Source organism: Saccopteryx leptura, chromosome 11 (assembly GCF_036850995.1).
Source record: "Saccopteryx leptura isolate mSacLep1 chromosome 11, mSacLep1_pri_phased_curated, whole genome shotgun sequence".
NCBI lineage: Eukaryota > Metazoa > Chordata > Mammalia > Chiroptera > Emballonuridae > Saccopteryx > Saccopteryx leptura.
Window position 1 is genome coordinate 49,896,636 of NC_089513.1, and position 21,001 is coordinate 49,917,636.

Genomic DNA, 21,001 nt, shown 5'->3' on the forward strand with positions numbered 1-21,001 from the left:
TCTCTTATCTATGGAACCCCTTACCCCATATCAGAGTACCTAAAAAAACAAAAGCAGTATAATCTTTTTATCATGTTTAGGGCCCATGAGAGCACCTCTACCACACAGTACAGTAAAAGCACTGGAAATTCTCATCCTCTGGTTATTCTTAATACTCAATGCAAATTACTTCTTCTGTTATAACAGTATGTGTAATCACCTAATAGTGTTTCATATAATACATTGTATTTTTGTTCTAAATTATGGTCTTATCATACCATCTCTCACTACTTCCTACTATAAATGAAGAGCCTTAGTTTTACGTATTAACACTTTATTGGTTTGGATTTCAGAAGGTAACCTTTTCCTGACTTTCCAATCTCTAACTATAAATAACTGTCAAAATGGGCAGGGTGGAATGGGGTTTTAAATTCCTGTCATGTTCCTGCACCAAATCACCAAAGCTAAGCCCATTATGTCATGAAAGCAAAGAGACAACTGTTAATGTTTGTTTGCCAAGTCCCATAAAAGAGGTGCAAATAGCAATGTATATAGCTTTCACAAGATATTCCAGTAGACTACAAAGTACAAACAAAACACAGAAAAATAGAACTCTCCTATGTCTAACATGAATATACCACCTATATAAATATTAAAATTTAACTAATAATAATTTGGCTTATCTTTTTAAAATTTAGAAGAGCTTTTGTGGAATTCATCTAAGTAGACAATGTATCTTTAAAAAATGTCCACTGAACTCTGAACTGATGCTTTAATTTTTCTGTACTTTTGGGTATTCTTATAGCAAACATAGATATTAAAAATTGTGCAACCACCCTGGCCGGTTGGCTCAGTGGTAGAGCGTCGGCCCAGGGTGCAGGAGTCCCGGGTTCAATTCCCAGCCAGGGCACACAGGAGAGGCGCCCATCTGCTTCTCCACCCCTCCCCCTCTCCTTCCTCTCTGTCTCTCTCTTCCCCTCCTGCAGCCGAGGCTCCATTGGAGCAAAGTTGGCCCGGGCACTGAGGATGGCTCTGTGGCCTCTGTCTCAGGCGCTAGATTGGCTCTGGTTGCAACAGAGTGACACCCCAGATGGGCAGAGCATCGCCCCCTGGTGAGTGTGCTGGGTGGATCCCAGTTGGGTGCATGCAGGAGTCTGTCTGACTGCCTCCCCGTTTCCAACTTCAGAAAAATACAAAAAAAAAAAAATCGTTCAACCAATCTGAGAGTTGCAATCATTTCTTTCAAAAATAGGCAAAGTAGCATGTAAGGCACTGAAGGGCCTAAGTTAAGAGTATGAAATGTTCTTGGTTCCAGCATCTTCCACCTCTTCCACAGTCGGTAACTTTGCTGTTCTCCCTCCCATCCCCAGCAACATAAAAACAAAGAAAGAAAAGAAGTAAAAAAGAGTGACCAAAATTGTAGAGGTATAAAGAGGAAGAAGATGAAGGACAAGGGTGTTTCTATGTTTAGTGATGGATAGAGTCCCCAAAGGGGGGTTTTTTTGGTTTGGTTTGGTTTTTTTTTTGAAAAGGCAAATATCAAAGCTTCTTAAATGTCACCCTAATATCTCCCTGAGAGACTTACTAAGGCCAGTGGTTTGGGACTCTGTTACAAAAAAAAAAAAAGAATAAATAAACCCTTAAGAATAAAAAGATAAATGTATATGGCAGCAAAGTAAAAGTTTTAATTTGACATGTTGAAGGAGTATTCCTTCAACATCTTAAGTATTAAAAAGTAGATGCTACTTTAATGTGACCTATATGTCAGACCATATTAGCAAATAAGTTAACTTCTGAACTTACTTTTAACCAGTGCCATTCAGCAACTATCTCCACAGACCACGAAGGATAAAGTTCTTCCTTTACAAAACGTAGATGCTTCTGTCTATTAGTCACCCAAGTAATAATAAGACAGTTTGGAGCAGCCAGTTTAGGGATAGGTATTTGCTTTATTTGCAGTGGTGATAAATAACTGTACCTAAAAATAAGTAGTAAAGATATCAGCAAAATTTACTGCAAAAGGAAAAAGAAAAAGCAGGAAAAAGACCTGTAAAACATTGACCATAAACACAAAGCTCTCCCATAGGTGTTTATTTGTATTACTAAAGATGAAGCCACAGTGACATCCAGTGGACACATTATTACATGCAAGTCAGAAATAACTTCATTTTTCATTTTTACTTGTTTAAAATTATCAGACTATATTTCTTTTATTTATTTATTTACTTACTTACTTACTTACTTATTTATTTATTTATTTATTTATTTATTTATTTATTTTTGTGATAGAGACAGAGAGACGGGGACAGACAGGAAGGGAGAGAGACGAGAAGCATCAATTCTTTGTTGCGGCACCTTAGTTGTTCATTGATTGATTTCTCATGTGACTTGACGGGGCAGGGGGAAGGGAGAGGGAGAGTAGGGGGTTGCAGCCGAGCTAGTGACCCCTTGCTTAAGCCAGCGACCTTGGGCTTCAAGCCAGCGACCCTTGGGCTCAAGCCAGTGGCCATGGGGGCATGTCTATGATCGCATACTCAAGCCAGCAAGTAACCCAGGGCTCAAGCCGGTAACCTTGGGGTTTCGAACCTGGGTCCTCTGCATCCCAGTCCGATGCTATATCCACTGTGCCACTGCCTGGTCAAGCCAGGCTATATTTCTTTATCACTTCCAAGGTCATTAAATTTCAGTAATTTTACTATTATTTACAATATGCTTTTTACCGGGGGGGGGGGGGGAGTGGGACCCAAGATGGCTGCAGAGTAGGTGAAAGCAATACACACCTTTTCCCAGCACCAAACCAAATTTACAGCTAAATTATAGAGCAGTCAACCTGAATAACCAACTGAAAGATAGCTGAACGGGAGTATTACATCCAAGGATTTCTAAAGGAAGCTACACAGAGACTGGAAAGAAGGGGGAGACAAAGAGAGGGCTGACCCCTGCAACCAAGTGCAGCAGCTAAGAAGCTGGAGTGTTATCTCAGCTGCAAAGATCCCCCCTAATGGGCGTGGAGTCTCAATACACATGCCAAGACCCCCAAACAGAGCACTAGGGCCAGGAAGAGGAGTCTGCATAGCATTTAGCAGCAAAATCAGCGGGGACTCTGTCTGCTGGAAAGAGGAAGGAGTCAGCTAGAACCCCAGGTGCTCTCATAAAGGAACAATGCACAGGAGCCTGCTTTTGGGCACTCCCAAGGGCTCTAGTACATGGAAGACAACTCAGGGCATACAGAAGCCATAAAGAGAAGATCTCGGTGGCAAGGTTCCAGAGAAAGATCTGGAGGGTTGGCTACTGAGGTCCCAGTCTTGAGTCAATATCCCACATCACCCTCAGGCACCATCTTCCAGAGTAAAGCACTCCTATTCTTACAGGGCCAGCTGGGGGAGCACAGTAACCCAGTCCTCCAAATACTGGCAACACCATCCTGCGAAGCTCAAGTTAAGCATAAAGGGACCAACAGAGACCTCAGGAATACTCTTTTTCTGGAGAAACCACAAGCAGACTCTTAGATGGCCATTGAAGCAGGAAACTCTGTAAAACTCTGGAGGAAGATCTGGTCTTTGGAAAGGGGCCTATCTTTCTCTGCTCCCAGGGGTTAGGCAAGCACCGCCACCTCCAAAGAAAGACAACCTTGTCAAGAATTCTAGCAGCATAGCTGTAAAACTAAGGGGAGGCATGCTGCTTGCTCCCCTCCCATGGGCCTGCACCACCCACAACATAGGACTACCATGACCTGCATTCCCAAATCCTGCTGGCCCTGTCCTTCTGAGCTCAGTTCTACAAGAGAAGGCAGTGCAGCTCAAGAGATGGGACCTTCAGCAAGACCCCCTTGGAGAATCCCATCAGGATCTCTGATAGCGCAGCTACAAACCTAGGAGGAGATGCATAGCTTTCATCAATCCTGAAGGATGGCGCCACCCCCAATGGAGGGCTCCCTTGATTTCTTCGTCCAAGTCTCACTGGCCCATCTCCTGAGTTCAGTACCACCGGGAAAGGTGGCTTCTCTCGGAGATGCAGCACTCGAAGAGCATCCTCCTCAGGGGCTCCAGTCCAGGGCTCAAGCAGACATGGCTACAGCACTAAGGGGAAGAGTGTGGCTTGCCCCCATCCCATGGCCCATCCAGGGCCACACAGAACAGAATGCTTTCTTGAACTATTTGCTCAAGTTCTGGTGGCTGCAGCCGGCCAACAATTGGCTGCACCTGACATGAATCTGGTGTACTTCACCTGGGGGAGCTAGGGTTGGAGGCTCTAGCAGAGACTGAGTGGTATGACTCTGCAGTGGGGACCACATTCCCCTCATTGAGTACTGACCACACTACCCCCTTAGTGAGGTCAAATTAACCCTCAGTCAGTCACCCTGAGGGTTAATTTGACCTATAAATGGGCCAACAGAATTCAAGACTCAACTACAACAGGAGAGGACACATAATCCACACAAAAATAATTTCTGGAGCACCTAGCTCAGATGATCTGGAACACTGCATCACTGAGACCCGTAAGTCACCAACATCAGAAAGTCCTTAAAACAAGCTTGAAAACAGTAACAGATCTGCCTAATGCACAGAAACAAACACAAAAAGGCAGGGAAAAAAATGGGAAGACAAAGAAATATGCCCCAAATGAAAAACAAGAAAAATACCCAGAAAAAGAATTAAATGAAATGGAAGCAACCAAAATACCAGATGTAGAGTTTAAAATGCCCAAGGAGCTTAGGGGAAGAATGGACATTCTCAGTGAGAACTTAAATAAAGAGATAGTAAGCATTGACAAGGGTATAGAAACCATAAAATTGAACCAGAAAGAAATAAAGAATACAATATCTGAAATAAAGAATACACCACAAGGGGCCTGGCCAGGTGGCTCAGTGACAGAGCATTGCCCTGGTATGCTGAAATCACAATCTGATGCCCAGTCAGGGCACATATGAGAAGCAACCAAGGAACAGCTAAGTAGAACAACAGTTGATGATTTTTTTCTCTGTCTCTCTCTCAAATCAATGGGAAAAAATTTTTTTTTAAAAAGGAATACATTAGAAGGAATCAACAGCAGGTTAGAAGAAGGAGAGGATCAAATCAGCAATACAGAGGACAAGATAAAAGTAAGCACCCAAGCACAGAATCAAAAAGAAAACAGAATTAAGAAAGCTGAGAAAAGACTGGTATAACATAATATGTAATAACATAATGACAAGGGATAGAGAACCTGTTTGAAACAATAATAGCTAAAAACTTCCCTAACCTGGTGAAGGAAAAAGCCACACAAGTTCAGGAAGCACAGAATCCTAATCAAGATGAAATCAAAAGGCTCTACATCTAGATACATAATGATTAAAATGACAAAAGTTAAAGATAATGAATCATAAAAGCAGCACATTAAAGCAGCAGGGGAAAGACAGTTACCTACAAGGGAGCTCCCATAAGATTATCCTTTGATTTCTCAACAGAAATACTTCAGGTCAGAGGGATTACCAGGAAATACTCAAAGTGATGAAAAACAAGGACCTACCACTAAGACAACTCTAGCCATCAAGGCTATCATTTAAAACTGAAGGCTAACTAAAGAGTTTCCCAACCAAAAAAAAGCAGCTAAAGGAGTTATTACCACCAAAGCATTATTGCAAGAAATGTTAAAGTACCTGCTTTACAAAAAAGAAATAGAGAGAGAAAGAGAGAGAAACACAAATATAGAGAGTAAAATGGCAATAAATAAGTACCTATCAATAATAACCTTAAACAGATTAAATGCTCCAATCAAAAAGCATAGGGTAGCTGAATGGATAATAAAACATAACCCTCCTCTCCACAGCAGACCCACCTCAGAACAAAAGACATATACAGACTGAAAGTAGAGGAATGGAAAAAATACTCCATGGAAATGGAAACAAAAATAAAAGCTGGGGTAGCAATACTTACATCAGACAAAACACACTCTAAACAAAAAAGAAATAGAGACTGCCATAAAAAGAAAGACTGTCACTAAATAATACTAAAGGGATTGATGCAACAAGAGGATAACCCTTGTAAACATATATAAACCCAACACAGGAGAACCTAAATATACAAAGCAGATTTTTATGGACTAAAGGCAAAGACCAATAGCAATACAGTCATACTAGGGGATTTTAACACCTCACTGACACCAATGGATAGATCTTACAGACAAAAAATCAGCAAAGCAGCCCTGGCCGGTTGGCTCAGCGGTAGAGCGTCAGCCTGGCGTGCAGGGGACCCGGGTTCGATTCCCGGCCAGGGCACATAGGAGAAGCGCCCATTTGCTTCTCCACCCCCACCCCCTCCTTCCTCTCTGTCTCTCTCTTCCCCTCCCGCAGTCAAGGCTCCATTGGAGCAAAGATGGCCCGGGCGCTGGGGATGGCTCCTTGGCCTCTGCCCCAGGCGCTAGAGTGGCTCTGGTTGCAGCAGAGCGACGCCCCGGAGGGGCAGAGCATCGCCCCCTGGTGGGCAGAGCGTCGCCCCTGGTGGGGCATGCCAGGTGGATCCTGGTCGGGCGCATGCGGGAGTCTGTCTGACTGTCTCTCCCCATTTCCAGCTTCAGAAAAAAAAAAAAATCAGCAAAGCAACAACAATCTCAAACAACACAATGGATCTGATGCAGTTAATTGATATTTACAGAATATTCCATTCCCAAGCAGCAGAACATATATTCTTTTCAAATGCACACAGAACGTTCTCAAAAATAAACCATAAGTTAGGATACAAAATAAGTCAATAAATTCAAGAAAATTAAAATCATATTGAACAACTTCTCTAAACACAGTGGTATGACACTAGAACCCAACTACAATAAAGAATACTGAAAAACATTCATACTAAACAATGAATGGGTTAACGACGAGATCAAACAAAAAATAAAAAGTTACCTAGAAACAAATGAAAATGAACATACAACTTAAAATCTATGGGACACAGGAAAATCAGTGCTGAGAGGGAAGTTCACTGTATTACAAGTCTATCTCAAGTAGGAAAAAAATCCCAAATACACAATCTCACCCTACACCAAAAAGAACTAGAAAAAGGACAACAAACAAAGCCAGGAGTAAGTAGAAGGAAAGAAATAATAAAGGTCAGAGCAGAAATAAATGACATAGAAACTAAAAACAAAAATAATACAAAGATCAATGAAACCAAGAGCAGGTTCTTTGAAAAGATAAACAACACTGATGAACCTTTAACCAGACTCATCAAGAAAAAGAGAGGAACCAAGTAAATAAAATCAGAAATAAAAGAGATGAAGCAACAATTGACACCACAGAAATACAAAGAATTGTAAGAAAATACTATGAACAACTATCGTATTTCCTCATGTATAAGATGCACTTTTTTTTTTGAAAAATTTGGGGTCTAAAACCTGGGTGCGTCTTATACAGTGGTTGTAGGTTTTTTTACTTGCATTTCCTACTTTTTTGCACGGATGAGGAGTTGCATGAATTTTACAATGAATAAAACTTCAGTTCAATAACTTTATGTAATTTTTTTTTCAAATTTTGTCCCAAAATTAAGGTGCATCTTATACATGAGAGCGTCTTATACATAGGGAAATATGGTATATGCCAACATACTGAACAACCTGTGAAAAATGGATAAATTCCTAGAAACACAGAATCTTCCAAAACTGAATCAGGAAGAATCAGAAAACCTAAATAGACCAAATACAACTACTGAAATAGAAGCAGTAATCAAAAAACTCCCAGCAAACAAAAGTCCTGGACCAGATGGCTTCACAGGTGAAATTTACCAAACATTCAAGACATCTATCCTTCTGAAAGTATTCCAAAAATTTAAAGAGGAGGGAACACTTCCAAGCTCATTTTAAAAGGCCATAATTAACCTAATCCCAAAACCAAATAAAGATACTAAAAGAAAAAAATTCTAGGTCAATATCCCTGATGAACATTAACATTGAAATCCTCAACAGAGCCTGACCAGGTGGTGGCGCAGTGGATAGAGCATCAGACTGGGATGCAGAGGACCCAGGTTCGAGACCCTGAGGTTGCCAGCTTGAGCGCGGGCTCATCTGCTTTGAGCAAAGTTCACCAGCGTGGACCCAAGGTTGCTGGCTCGAGCAAGGGATTACTGGGTCTGCTGAAGGCCCCCGGTCAAGGCACATATGAGAAAGCAGTCAATGAACAACTAAGGTGTTGCAACGCGCAATGAGAAACTAATAATGATTGATGCTTCTCATCTCTCTCTGTTCCTGTCTGTCTATCCCTCTCTCTGACTCACTGTCTCTGTAAAAAATAAATAAATAAAATAAAAAAAAAACCCTCAACAGAATATTAGCAAATTGGATCCAGCAATAAATTTTAAAGATCATATACCATGATCAAGCGGGATTTATTCCAGGTGCAAGGTTGGTACAATATTCACAAATCAATAAACATGAAACATAACATAAACAAAATGAAGGATAAAAATCACATGATCACATCACTAGATATAAAACTGCATTTGATAAAATCCAGTACCCATTTAGATAAAAACTCTCAGCAAAATGAGAATAGAGGGAGCATACCTCAATATAATAAAGGCTATATATAACAGACCCATAGCCAACATCATACTCAATGGGTAAAAACTAAAAGCATTTTCCCTAAGATCAGGAAAAGACAGAAATATCCTCTTTCACTACCCTTATTCACATACATTGTAATAGCTACTATGTATGGTGCCATTTGTGTTCAGAAAATATAGAGGGGAATAGTTTATAGGGTATATGATTGGCCACTATGCTATATACCTGAAACTGATATAAAATAATATTGAATGTAAATTGTAATTAGTTTTAAATTGAAAAAAGAGGGGCGGCAAGATGGCAATGGAGTAGGTGGATGTACCAACTTCCAACTTTCAGAACCAAAGTGGATTACAACTTAATTTTAAGAACCATCATCTGGAAAAAACAACTTTGAACTAAACTAAGAGGACTCTTCAACTAAGGAACACTGAAGAAGCCACGTGAGACTGGTAGGAAAAGCAGAAACACGGAGAGGGCTGCCCAGCTCTGGGGAGCAAATGGCAGCCCGGAGAGACTTGCATGGTGGGAAGAGAGTTTAGCAGAGCGGGGAGGGACCTGGGCCCCAGGAACAAAGCCCCAGCCTGCATCTCCAGAGCCTAGAAGAGGCTTATGGACAGTATTTAGCTGAGAAACAAGTCAGGATACTGTTTGTGAGAAAGAGATAGTTTTCTCAGACCCAGGACTCTTCTTAAAGGGACCACGCAGAAAACCTCTTTCACAACCACCCACCCAGGGCTCTGGGGGATGGGGAGAGAGAAGAGGAGTGGAGTAGCAGGAAGAGAGTGTAATTTAAAAGGCACAGGTAGAAACACTTTGAAAGACGGCCACCCTAACCCCTGGGCTGAGTCACTCCCCAAATCTGAAGCAAATATTTCCCTTGGAAACAGCAATACCAGCAAAGGGAAGCAGGATACCACCCAAACAAGCTCTCCCACGGCACTCAGAGCAGAGTCGCTTAGAAGGAGGGAGCTTTCAGGACTACAGTATGGAGTGTTAGGGTCTGACCTGCAGCACCCCAACCCACACTGCTGAGGGCTAGCTGTAGGGCGAGAAGCGGCAGGATGCAGAGGCATGGTTCCATCAGCGGGGATGGAAGCCAGTCAGCCACGCCTGAGGCCCCAGGTGAATTGAGTCTAGCCCCACGGGGGCAGAGGGCAAAGGGGATACATGAAATCCTTCCCGCCAAGCTGCGGGCCTGCCTGCAATCCCACCTGCGGGGAAAAGGTGGGAGCCTGGAACAGAAGGAGATCCACTGCTGAGCAAGGGCACCCAGGCTCGCAGCCTCACTCGACCTGCGGAGCCCAGGCTTGCGGCCCTAGGTGTAACCCAGCTCTGCCTGCGGGGGCGGAGCAAAAGCCCAGGGAAAGGCAGAGATCCACAGCTGAGTGCGGGCCAGCAGCCCTGCCCGGCCCACAGAGCCGAGGTTTGTGGCCTGACAAGCAAGCCGGCTCTAACCATGAAGGCGGGGCAGAAGCCCGGAAACAGGCAGAGACCTAAAGCTGAGCAAAGGTGCTCACCCCTGCCCTTAGTGCCGAGGCTTGAGGCTTGTAGCACATGTACAGCGTGCAACCCCACCAGTGGGGGCGGGGTGAAGGCGGAGACCGGCTGAGGCTTGTAGAACCAGGCACGTGAACACAGCCTCTCCCATGAAGGAGAGGCGGAAACCAAAGCAAGAGCCGCAGCAGGCTAGTGCGGGCAACACCCATACCGGAATGCCCTAGGCAGGGGTAGAAGGAGTGGTGGGCTAGCAGACAGACCACACCTAGGGAACACAAAGGCAACACCCTTTGGACTCCAGTGGCCAAATCCTTCTTATACACAGACAAAAAGGGCAGGCAGAGAAATGCAACCCAAGTGAATCAAGAGAAATCCCCAGAGAAGGACCTGAATGAGTCAGATATAATCAAATTTCTGGATGCAGAGTTTAAAATAATGATTGTTAGGATGTTCAAAGAGCTTAGAACAATAGATGGTCATTATAAACACCTAAATAAAGAGATAGCAAATATAATAAAGGAAATTGAAATAATCAGTCAGAAATGACAAATACAATATCAGAATTGAAGAACACAATGGAAGGAATTAAAGGAAGGATGAATGAAGCTGAGGGTAGAATCAGTGAGTTAGAGGACAAGATAAACGAAGGCATGGAAGCAGAGCAGAAAAAAGAAAAGAGACTCAAAATGTCTGAGGAAACTCTTAAGAGACTCTGTGACAACATGAAGATAAATAATATCTGCATCATAGGGGTTACTGAAGAAGAGAAAGAACAAGGGATAGAAACTTTGTTCAATCAAATCATACCTGAAAACTTCCCTAAATTGAGGCAGAAAAAGTCTCACATGTTCAAGAAGCACAGAGAACTCCATTAAAGAGAAACCCACAGAAATCTACACTAAGACACATCATAATTAAAATACCAAAGCTAAGTGATAAAGAGAAAATATTAAAAGCTACTAGAGAAAAAAGGCTATCCCTTACAAAGGAGCCCCCATAAGGATGACATCTGACTTCTCAACAGAAACACTTGAGACCAGAAGGGAATGGCAAGAAATATTCAAAGTAATGTGGAACAAGAACCTACAACCAAGTCTACTTTATCCAGCAAGGCTATCAATTAAAATTGAAGGAGAAATAAAAAGCTTCCCAGACAAAAAAAAAAACAAGGAATTCACTACAACCAAACCAATGCTGCAAGAAATGCTAAGGGGCCTGTTATGAACAGATCAAAGGGGAAAATGAATATAGCAAAAGAGGAATACAGCTTTAAAGAATAAAAAGGCAATAAACAACTACATATTAATAATAACCTTAAATGTAAATGGATTAAATAATCCAATCAAAAGACATAGGGTAGCTGCATGGATAAGAAAACAGGACCTGTACATATGCTGTATACAAGAGACACACCTTAAATCAAAAGATGCATACAGACTAAAGGTAAAAGGAAGGAAAAATTATTTCATGCAAATGGAAATTTAAAAAAAGCTGGGGTAGCAATACTTGTATCAGACAAAATGGACTTTAAAACAAAGGCTATAGTAAGAGATAAAGAAGGTCACTACATAATAATAAAGGGAGCAATCCAATAGAAAGATATAATCATTATAAATATCTACGCACCTAATATAGGAGCACCTAAATACATAAAGCAGACTTTGATGGATATAAAGGAGGAGATCAACAGCAGTACTATAATAGTAGGGGATTTCAATACCCACTAACATCACTAGATAGATCCTCAAGAAAGAAAATTAACAAAGAAACAGACTTAAAAAACACACTAGATCAACTCGATTTAATAGACATCATCAGAAACTTTCACCCTAAAGCAGCAGAATATACATTCTTTTCAAATGCACATGGTACATTCTCTAGGATAGACCACATGTTAGGGCACAAAAGCGGTCTCAACAAATTTAAGAAGATTTAAATCATATCAAGCATTTTCTCTGATCACAATGGCATGAAACTAGAAATCAACCACAACAGAAAAACTGAAAAATACTCACACACTTGGAAACTAAATAGCATGCTATTAAATAACGAATGGGCCCTGGCCGGTTGGCTCAGTGGTAGAGTGTTGGCCTGGCATGCAGGAGTCCCAAGTTCGATTCCCGGCCAGGGCACACAGGAGAAGCGCCCATCTGCTTCTCCACCCCTCCCCCTATCCTTCCTCTCTGTCTCTCTTCCCCTCCCTCAGCCAAGGCTCCATTGGAGCAAAGTTGGCCTGGACGCTGAGGATGGCTCTGTGGACTCAGCCTCAGGTGCTAGAATGGCTCTGGTTGCAACAGAGCGATGCCCCAGATGAGCACAGTATCGCCCTCTGGTGGGCACGCCAGGTGGAATCCGGTTGGGTGCATGCGAGAGTCTGTCTGACTGCCTCCCTGTTTCCAACTTCAGAAAAATACAAAAAAAAAAAACCACACCTAATAACGAATGGGTTAACAATAAGATCAAAGAAGAAATTAAAAAATTCCTAGAAACGAATGATAATGAACATACATCAAATCAAAATTTATGGGACACAGCAAAAGCAGTCCTGAGAGGGAAGGTCATAGCATTCCAGGCATACCTTAAGAAGCCAGAAACAGCTCAGATAAACAACTTGACCCTGCATCTAAAAGAACTAGAAAAAGAATAGCAAGTAAAGCCCAGAGTAGTAGAAGGAAGGAAATAATAAAGATCAGAGCAGAAATAAATGGCATCGAGGCTAAAGAAACAATAAAGAGGATCAATGAAACCAGGAGCTGGTTTTTTGAAAAGGTAAACAAGATCAATGAACCTTTAACTAGACTCACCTAAAAAAAAGAGGACTCAAATAAATAAAATTAGAAATGAGAGTGCAGAAATAACAACTGACACTACAGAAATACAAAATATTGTAAGAAAGTACTATGAAGAACTGTATGCCAAAAAACTAGACAACCTAGATGAAATGAACAAATTCCTTGAAACATACAATCTTTCAAAAATCAATCTGTAAGAATCAGAAAATTTAAACAGACCGATTACAACAAATGAGACTGAAACAATTATTAAAGAACTCCCAACAAAGAAAAGTCCTGGGCCTGATGGCTTCACAAGTGAATTCCACCAAATATTCAAAGAACTAACTCCTATCCTTCTCAAGCTATTTACAAAAATTCAAGAGGAAGAAAGACTTCCAAACTCCTTTAATGAGGCAAGCATAATTCTGATTCCAAAACCAGGCAAAGACAACACAAAGAAAGAAAATTATAGGCCAATATCCCTGATGATTTTAGCTGCTACAATCCTCAACAAAATATTAGCAAACCGGATTCAGCAATATATGAAAAAAATCATACATCATGATCAAGTGGGATTTATGCTAGGGAGGTTAGACTGGTACAATATTCACAAATCTATCAATGTGATTCATCACATAAACAAAAGGAAGGAGAAAAACCACATGATAATTTCAATAGATGCAGAAAAAGCATTTGATAAAATCCCAGCACCCATTCATCATCAAAACACTCAGCAAAGTGGGAATACAGGGAACATACCTCAACATGATAAAGGCCATCTATGACAAACCCACAGCCAACATCATACTCAATGGGCAAAAATTAAAAGCAATCCCCTTAAGATCAGGAACAAGGCAGGGTGCCCCCTTTCACCACTCTTATTCAACGTAGTTTTGGAAATCCTAGCCACAGCAATCAGACAAGAAAAAGAAATAAAAGGCATCCAAATTGGAAAAGAAGAAGTAAAATTATCATTATTTGCAGATGATCTGGTATTGTACATAGAAAACCCTAAAGTCTCAGTCAAAAAACTAGTGGACCTGATAAATAAATTCAGCAAGGAGGCAGGATATAAAATTAATATTCAGAAATCAGAGGTATTTTTATACACCCACAATGAACTGTCAGAAAAAGAAATTAAGGAAATAATCCCCTTCACTATTGCAACCAAAAAAATAAAGTACCTAGGAGTAAATATAACCAAGTATATTAAAGACTTGTACTTGGAAAATTATATAAGACATTGATAAAAGAAAACAAAGAAGATACAGACAAGTGGAAGCATATACCGTGCTCATGGTTAGGAAGAGTAAACATCATTAAAATGTCTATATTACCCAAAGCAATTTATAAATTCAATGCAATACCAATTAAAATACCAATGACATACTTCAAGGATATAGAACAAATATTCCAAAAATTTATATGGAACCAAAAATGAACATGAATAGCCTCAGCAATCTTGAAAAGGAAGAATAAAGCGGGAGGTAACATACTTCCTCATATCAAGTTATACTACAAGGCCATTGTACTTAGAACAGCCTGGTACTGGCATAAGAACAGGTATATAGATCAATGGAACAGAACTGAGAACCCAGAAATAAACCAACACCTTTATGGACAACTGATATTTGACAAAGGAGGTAAGAGCATACAATGGAGTAAAGACAGCCTCTTTAACAAATGGTGTTGGGAAAACTGGACATCTACCTGCAAAAAAATGAAACTAGACCACCAACTTACACCATTCATAAAAATAAACTCAAAATGGATAAAAGACTTAAATATAAGTCATGAAACCATAAGCATCTTAGAAGAAAACAAAGGCAGTAAGCTCTCCGACATCTCTCACAGCAATATTTTGCTGATTTATCTCCATGGACAAGTGAAACAAAAGACAGAATAAACAAATGGGACTATATCAAACTATAAAGCTTTTGCACAGCTAAAGACAATAAGAACAGAATAAAAAGACAAACTACACAATGTGAGAAGATACTCGACAATACATCTGATAAGGGGTTAATAACCAAAATTTATAAAGAACTTGTAAAACTCAACACCAGGAAGACAAAGAATCCAATCAAAAAATGGGCAAAAGATATGAATAGACACTCTCCATAGAGGACATACAGATGGCCAATAGGCATATGAAAAAATGCTAACCATCACTAATCATTAGAGAAGTACAAATAAAACCACAATGAGATACCACCTCACAACAGTCAGAATGCCACTCATCAACAAAACAACACAGAATAAGTGCTGGCGAGGACGTGGAGAAAAGGGAACCCTCCTGCACTGCTGGTGGGAATGCAGACTGGTGCAGCCACTGTGGAAAACAGTATGAAGATTCCTCAAAAAATTAAAAATCAAACTGCCTTTGGACCCAGCTATCCCACTTTTAGGAATATATCCTAAGAACAGCATAGCACTATTCCAAAAGGAGAAATGCACCCCCATGTTTATGGCAGCATTGTTCACAATAGTGAAGATCTGGAAACAGCCCTAGTGTCCATCAGTGGATGAGTGGATTAAAAAGATTTGGTACATATATACTATGGAATACTACTCAGCCATAAGGAATGATGACATTGGATCATTTACAATAACATGGATGGACCTTGATATCATTATAAGGAGTGAAATAAGTAAATCAGAAAAAACTAAGAACTGTATGAACCCATACATAGATGGGACATAAAAATGAGACTCAGAGACATGGACAAGAATGTGATGGTAACAGGGGGTGGGGTGGAGGGGTGAGGAGGGGGCAAGGAAGAAGAGGTAGGGGGTAGGGGGAGGGTAGTGGCACAAAGAAAACCAGATAGAAGGTGACAGAAGACAATTTGACTTTGGGTAAGGGGTATGCAGTATAATAAAATGTCAAAATAATCTGGATATGTTTTCTCAGAACATATGTACCCTGATTTATCAATGTCATTGCATTAAAATTAATAAAAATAAGATTTAAAAAAAGCAGCTTTGGTACATATATACTATGGAATACTACTCAGCCATAAGAAATGATGACATTGGATCATTACAACAACATGGATGGACCTTGATAACATTATACGGAGTGAAATAAGTAAATCAGAAAAAACTAAAAACTATATGATTCCATACACAGGTGGGACATAAAAATGAGACTCAGAAAAAAAATAAAAATAAAAATGAGACTCAGAGACATGGACAAGAGTGTGGTGGTTACGGGGGCGGGGAGGGCGGAGTAAAGGGAGGGGCTGGGGGGAGGGGAGGGGCACAAAGAAAACCAGATAGAAGGTGACAGAAGACAATTTGACTTAGGGTGATGGGTATGCAACATAATCAAATGTCAAAATAACCTGAAGATGTTTTCTCTGAACATATGTACCCTGATTTATCAATTTCACCCCATTAAAATTAATAAGAAAAAAAGAATTGATGTAAATGGGTATAAGGTAGGGTTCATAATTCATTATTTTTCCTCATAAATATGACCTTGAATAAGCATTATTTATCTAAAAAATAAGTATTTCACCCCTGCACAACAATGTCACTTTTGTTATAAATCAGGTAATTATATATGTGAGAATTTGTTTCTGAATTCTATTTTATTTCATTGTTCCACCTGTTACCTTTCAAAAATACAATCTTAGTTATTATAGCTTGTTAAATTGGTCTTGATACTTGGTAGTGTAAGCCTTTATTTTCTTTTTTTGTAAGTGAGAAGAGAGGAGATAGACTCCCACATGTGCCCCAACCGGGATCCACCCAGCAACCCCCATTCGGGACCAATGCTCGAATCAACAGAGCTGTCTTCAGCAACCCAAGCTGCCGCTCGAACCAACTGAGCCACTGGCTTCGAGAGGGGAACAGAGAGAGAAAGGGAGACTGAGGGGAAAAAAAGTAGATGGCTGCTTCTCATGTGTGCCCTGACCAGGGATCATACCTGGGACATCTGCATGCCAAGCTGATACTCTATCCACAGAGCAAACTGGCCAGGCCGGTGTAGTAAACCTTTCACATATGCCTTAAAATTTTCATTGGCTAACAAAAATAAACTCAAAATGAGTTAAAGACTTAAATGTAAGGGCTGAAACCATAAAAGTCCAAGAAGAAAACACAGGAAGTAAACTATTTGACATCAGTTGAGCAATATCTTTTTGATACATCCTCTCAAGCAGGGAAACAAAAGCAAAACTAAATAAATGGGACTGCATCAAACTAAAAAGCTTCCTGCACAGTGAACAAAACAACAGCCTAATGAAAGGGAGAATATATTCACAAATGATATATTTCATCTGGGTTGATATTCAAAATATATAAGAAATTCACACAGCCTGACCTGGTGGTGGCACAGTGAATAGAGCATCAGCCTGGGATGCTTAAGCCTGGAATGCTGAGGACCCAAGTTTGAAACCCCAAGGTCGCTGGGTTAAGCGCAGGCTTATCTGGCTTGAGCACAGGCTCACTAGCTTGAGCGTGGGGTCGCCAGCTTGAACATGAGATCATAAAGACATTACCCCATGGTTGGAAACAAAAGTTGCTGGCTTAAAGCCCAAGGTTGCTGGCTTGAGCCCAAGGTCACTGTCTTGAGCAAGGGGTTACTGGCTTGGCTGGAACCTCCCAGTCAAGGCACACAGGAGAAAGTAATTAATGAAAAACTAAGGTGCCATAATTAAAAGTTGATGCTTCTCATCTCTCTCTCTTCCTGTCAGTCAGTCTCTGTTTCTCTCTCTTAAAAAAAGAAATAAAGAAATTTATACAACTCAATAATAAAAAACAATCCAACAGAAAAATGGGTAAAGGACACATGAAAAGACATTTCTCCAAAGAAGACATACAGTCAACAGACATGAAAAGATGCTCAACATTACTAATCATCAGGAAAATGCAAATCAAAAAACAATTAGATATTACCTCACACCTGTCAGAATGACTATTATCAAAAAGTGAACAAATGCCTGACCAGGCAGTGGTACAGTGGATAGAGCATCAGACTAGAATGCAGAGAACCCAGGTTCAAAACCCCGAGGTCACTAGTTTGAGCATGGGCTCAACAGCTTGAGTGTGGGGTCGCTGGCTTGAGCCTAAATGTCACTGGCTTGAAGCCCAAGGTTGCTGGCTTGAGCCCAAGGTCCCTGGTTGAGCCCAAAGTCACTGGCTTGAGCAAGGAGTCTCTTACTCTGCTGTAGCTTCCCAGTCAAGGCACATATGAGAAAGCAATCAATGAATAACTAAAGAGCTGCAATGAAGAATTGATGCTTCTCATCTCTCCCCCTTCCTGTCTGTCTGTCCCTATCTGTCCCCCTCTCTGTCTCTCTCTCTGTCTCTATCACACACACCACACACAAAAAAAAGTCAACAAATAACTAGACTTAGCTAGGGTATGTATAAAAGGGAACCCTTGTGTACTGTCAGTGGGGCTGTGAATTGGTACACAGTTCTCCTATGGAAAACAGTATAAAGATTCCTTAAAAAACAGGTATACCATACAACCCAGCAAATCCACTTTGGGTTATTTATCCAAAGGAAATGAGAACACTAATTCAAACAGATATATGCACCCCTTGCAGCATTATTTACAATAACTAAGACATGGAAGCAACCTAGGTGTCCATCAATAGATGAATGAATAAAGATGTGATACACACACACATACTGAGTATTTATTACACAGCAATAAAAAAAATGAAATCTTGCCATTAGTAATGACATAAATGGATCTAGAGGGTTATTATGCTAAGTGAAATAAGTTAGCCAGAGAAAGACAAATATATGGTTTCACTTTTATGTGAAATCCAAATACACAAAACAAACAAGACAAAACAAAAACAGACTCATAGAAACAGAGACCAAAGGAATGATTACCATAAAAATGATAATAAAAAAAACAAATAAAATTTAAGCTACATATTTTTTTTTTTTTCTGAAGCTGGAAACGGGGAGAGACAGTCAGACAGAATCCCGCATACGCCCGACCAGGATCCACCCGGCACGCCCACCAGGGGGCGATGCTCTGCCCCTCCGGGGCATTGCTCTGCCATGACCAGAGCCACTCTAGCGCCTGGGGCAGAGGCCAAGGAGCCATCCCCAGCGCCCGGGCCATCTTTGCTCCAATGGAGCCTTGGCTGCGGGAGGCGAAGAGAGAGACAGAGAGGAAGGAGGGGGGGGGGTGGAGAAGCAAATGGGCGCTTCTCCTATGTGCCCTGGCCGGGAATCGAACCCGGGTCCCCGCATGCCAGGCCGACGCTCTACCGCTGAGCCAACCGGCCAGGGCTACATATTTTTTAAATAACTCTTGGAGAAAACTATAAAATATTACCAAAGAATATTACAGAATTGGCCTATCTGATTTTTTTTAATTTAACATCTAACTATAATAATGAGAAGCAATAAAGAAAATACAGTGTTTTCAAAAATGATGTCCACACACACACAAAGACAATCCTACCAGGAATGACACAGATTGCCTTCAGCAGCTTAGGGCAAAGGTCAGATTATTAAGGAAATCAATATTTTGGAACATATTTCTATACTTTATAATTTGATATCAAAGAAGGCAAAAATGCTGCCCTTTGCTGTTATAAAAATATCCCTGAACTGGTTCAATCAATAATCTTAGTCATGAATATATTACTTTTAATATCTTTACACCTACATGTACTCTAGTTTAAGAGAATTATATACTTAAGGAAATTAAAATTTTAAAACTCAAGTGTTTTTGAAGTTTGAGACAAACTGTATTATAAACTAATGCTTTTAGCATACATAACTAGATTGTACAAAGGACAATAGCTTTTAGAAAACATATTTAATAGAAAATTTATTTACACCTACCTGTTACTTCTTTTAACTGATTTGTTCTGCCATGGTGGATCTATCACAATTACATCATATGTTTTCCCATCTAAGAACAAAGACACAATTTCAGAATCACTTTAAAAACTAAATATGGCCTGACCTGTGGTGGTGCAGTAGATAAAGCACCAACCTGAAACACTAAAGTCACTCGAAACCTCAGGCTTGTCCTGTCAAGGCACATACAAGAAGCAACTATTACAAGCTACCGCTTCCTGCTCCTCTCTGCAACCTCCCCTTGCTCTAAAAAAAATCAATCAAGTCTTTTAGAAACAATAAAATATAAACATGTTCTTCAAACTGAAGTACATTCACTACATACACAAATATACTGCGATGCAACAAAGAATCTGTGGCAGCTATTCAAATAGAATAACTTATCAAAAAATATTAAGAGATTAACCCTTTAATTTAGTACCACTGGGATTTTAACATGATTACACCTACTATTTTTACAGAGACTATCTAAAAATAACTACAGCTCATGTAGTCACCAATGATTTAACCAGTGATTTTAAAATACCGTACCCTGTAAGCCTTAACAGCAATATTAATAAGGTCCTTTCAAACCTCAAGGTTTTTTTGTTTTAAACTTTTTATATGAAATGAAGTTTCAGTCCTAAAACTGGTATATTGGCTATAATAAAATTTCCCCAACTGTCTACCTAGTATCCTTTTTTCTGGTCCTGGATCCAAATCAGGATCACACATTGCATTTAGTGCCATGTCTCCTAAATTTCCTCCAATCTGAAAAAGCTCCTCAGTCTTTCTTTGTCTTTTATGATCTTGACACTTTTGAAGGCTAACCCACGAGTTATTTTATAAAATGTACCTCAGTGTGGGTTTGGTATTTCTTTGTGGTTAAACTTAGGTTATTTTGGGCAAGAGTATCATCACCGAAGAATGCCCTGTCCTTATCAGAAAAATGTATCAGGAAATACAAATGTCAAAATGTGTCATCATTGGTGATACTACCTTTGATCACTCAGTTAAAGTGAAGTCTACCAGGTTTCTCTCATTTTCCATTTTCCAAAAAGCCCTTCAATAGAAGATTAAATAAAGATGCGGTAAATATATACTATGGAATACTACTCAGCCATAAGAAATGATGACACAGTATCATTTATGACAGGGGTCCCCAAACTTTTTACACAGGGGGCCAGTTCACTGTCCCTCAGACCATTGGAGGGCCGGACTATAAAAAAAAGCTATGAACAAATTCCTATGCACACTGCACATATCTTATTTTAAAGTAAAAAAAAAAAAAAAAAGGGAACAAATATAATATTTAAAATAAAGAACAAGTAAATTTAAATCAACAAACTGACCAGTTCAATGGGAACTATGCTCCTCTCACTGACCACCAATGA

The 21,001-nt window shown here is 40.2% G+C and overlaps 1 protein-coding gene across 4 annotated transcripts in view; it reads right to left on the reverse strand.

Moving 5' to 3' along the window:
- The window catches only part of METTL4 (methyltransferase 4, N6-adenosine), a 59,540-nt gene that overhangs the window by 10,187 nt on the left and 28,352 nt on the right, over positions 1-21,001 (reverse strand). For all 4 annotated transcript variants that reach the window (XM_066352438.1, XM_066352440.1, XM_066352436.1 and 1 more), the window contains exons 6-7: positions 19,611-19,680; positions 1,783-1,957 (exon numbers count right to left, since the gene is read on the reverse strand). In XM_066352438.1, the coding sequence (XP_066208535.1) occupies positions 1,783-1,957; positions 19,611-19,680 (245 nt within the window). The remainder of the gene's footprint in view (positions 1-1,782; positions 1,958-19,610; positions 19,681-21,001) is intronic.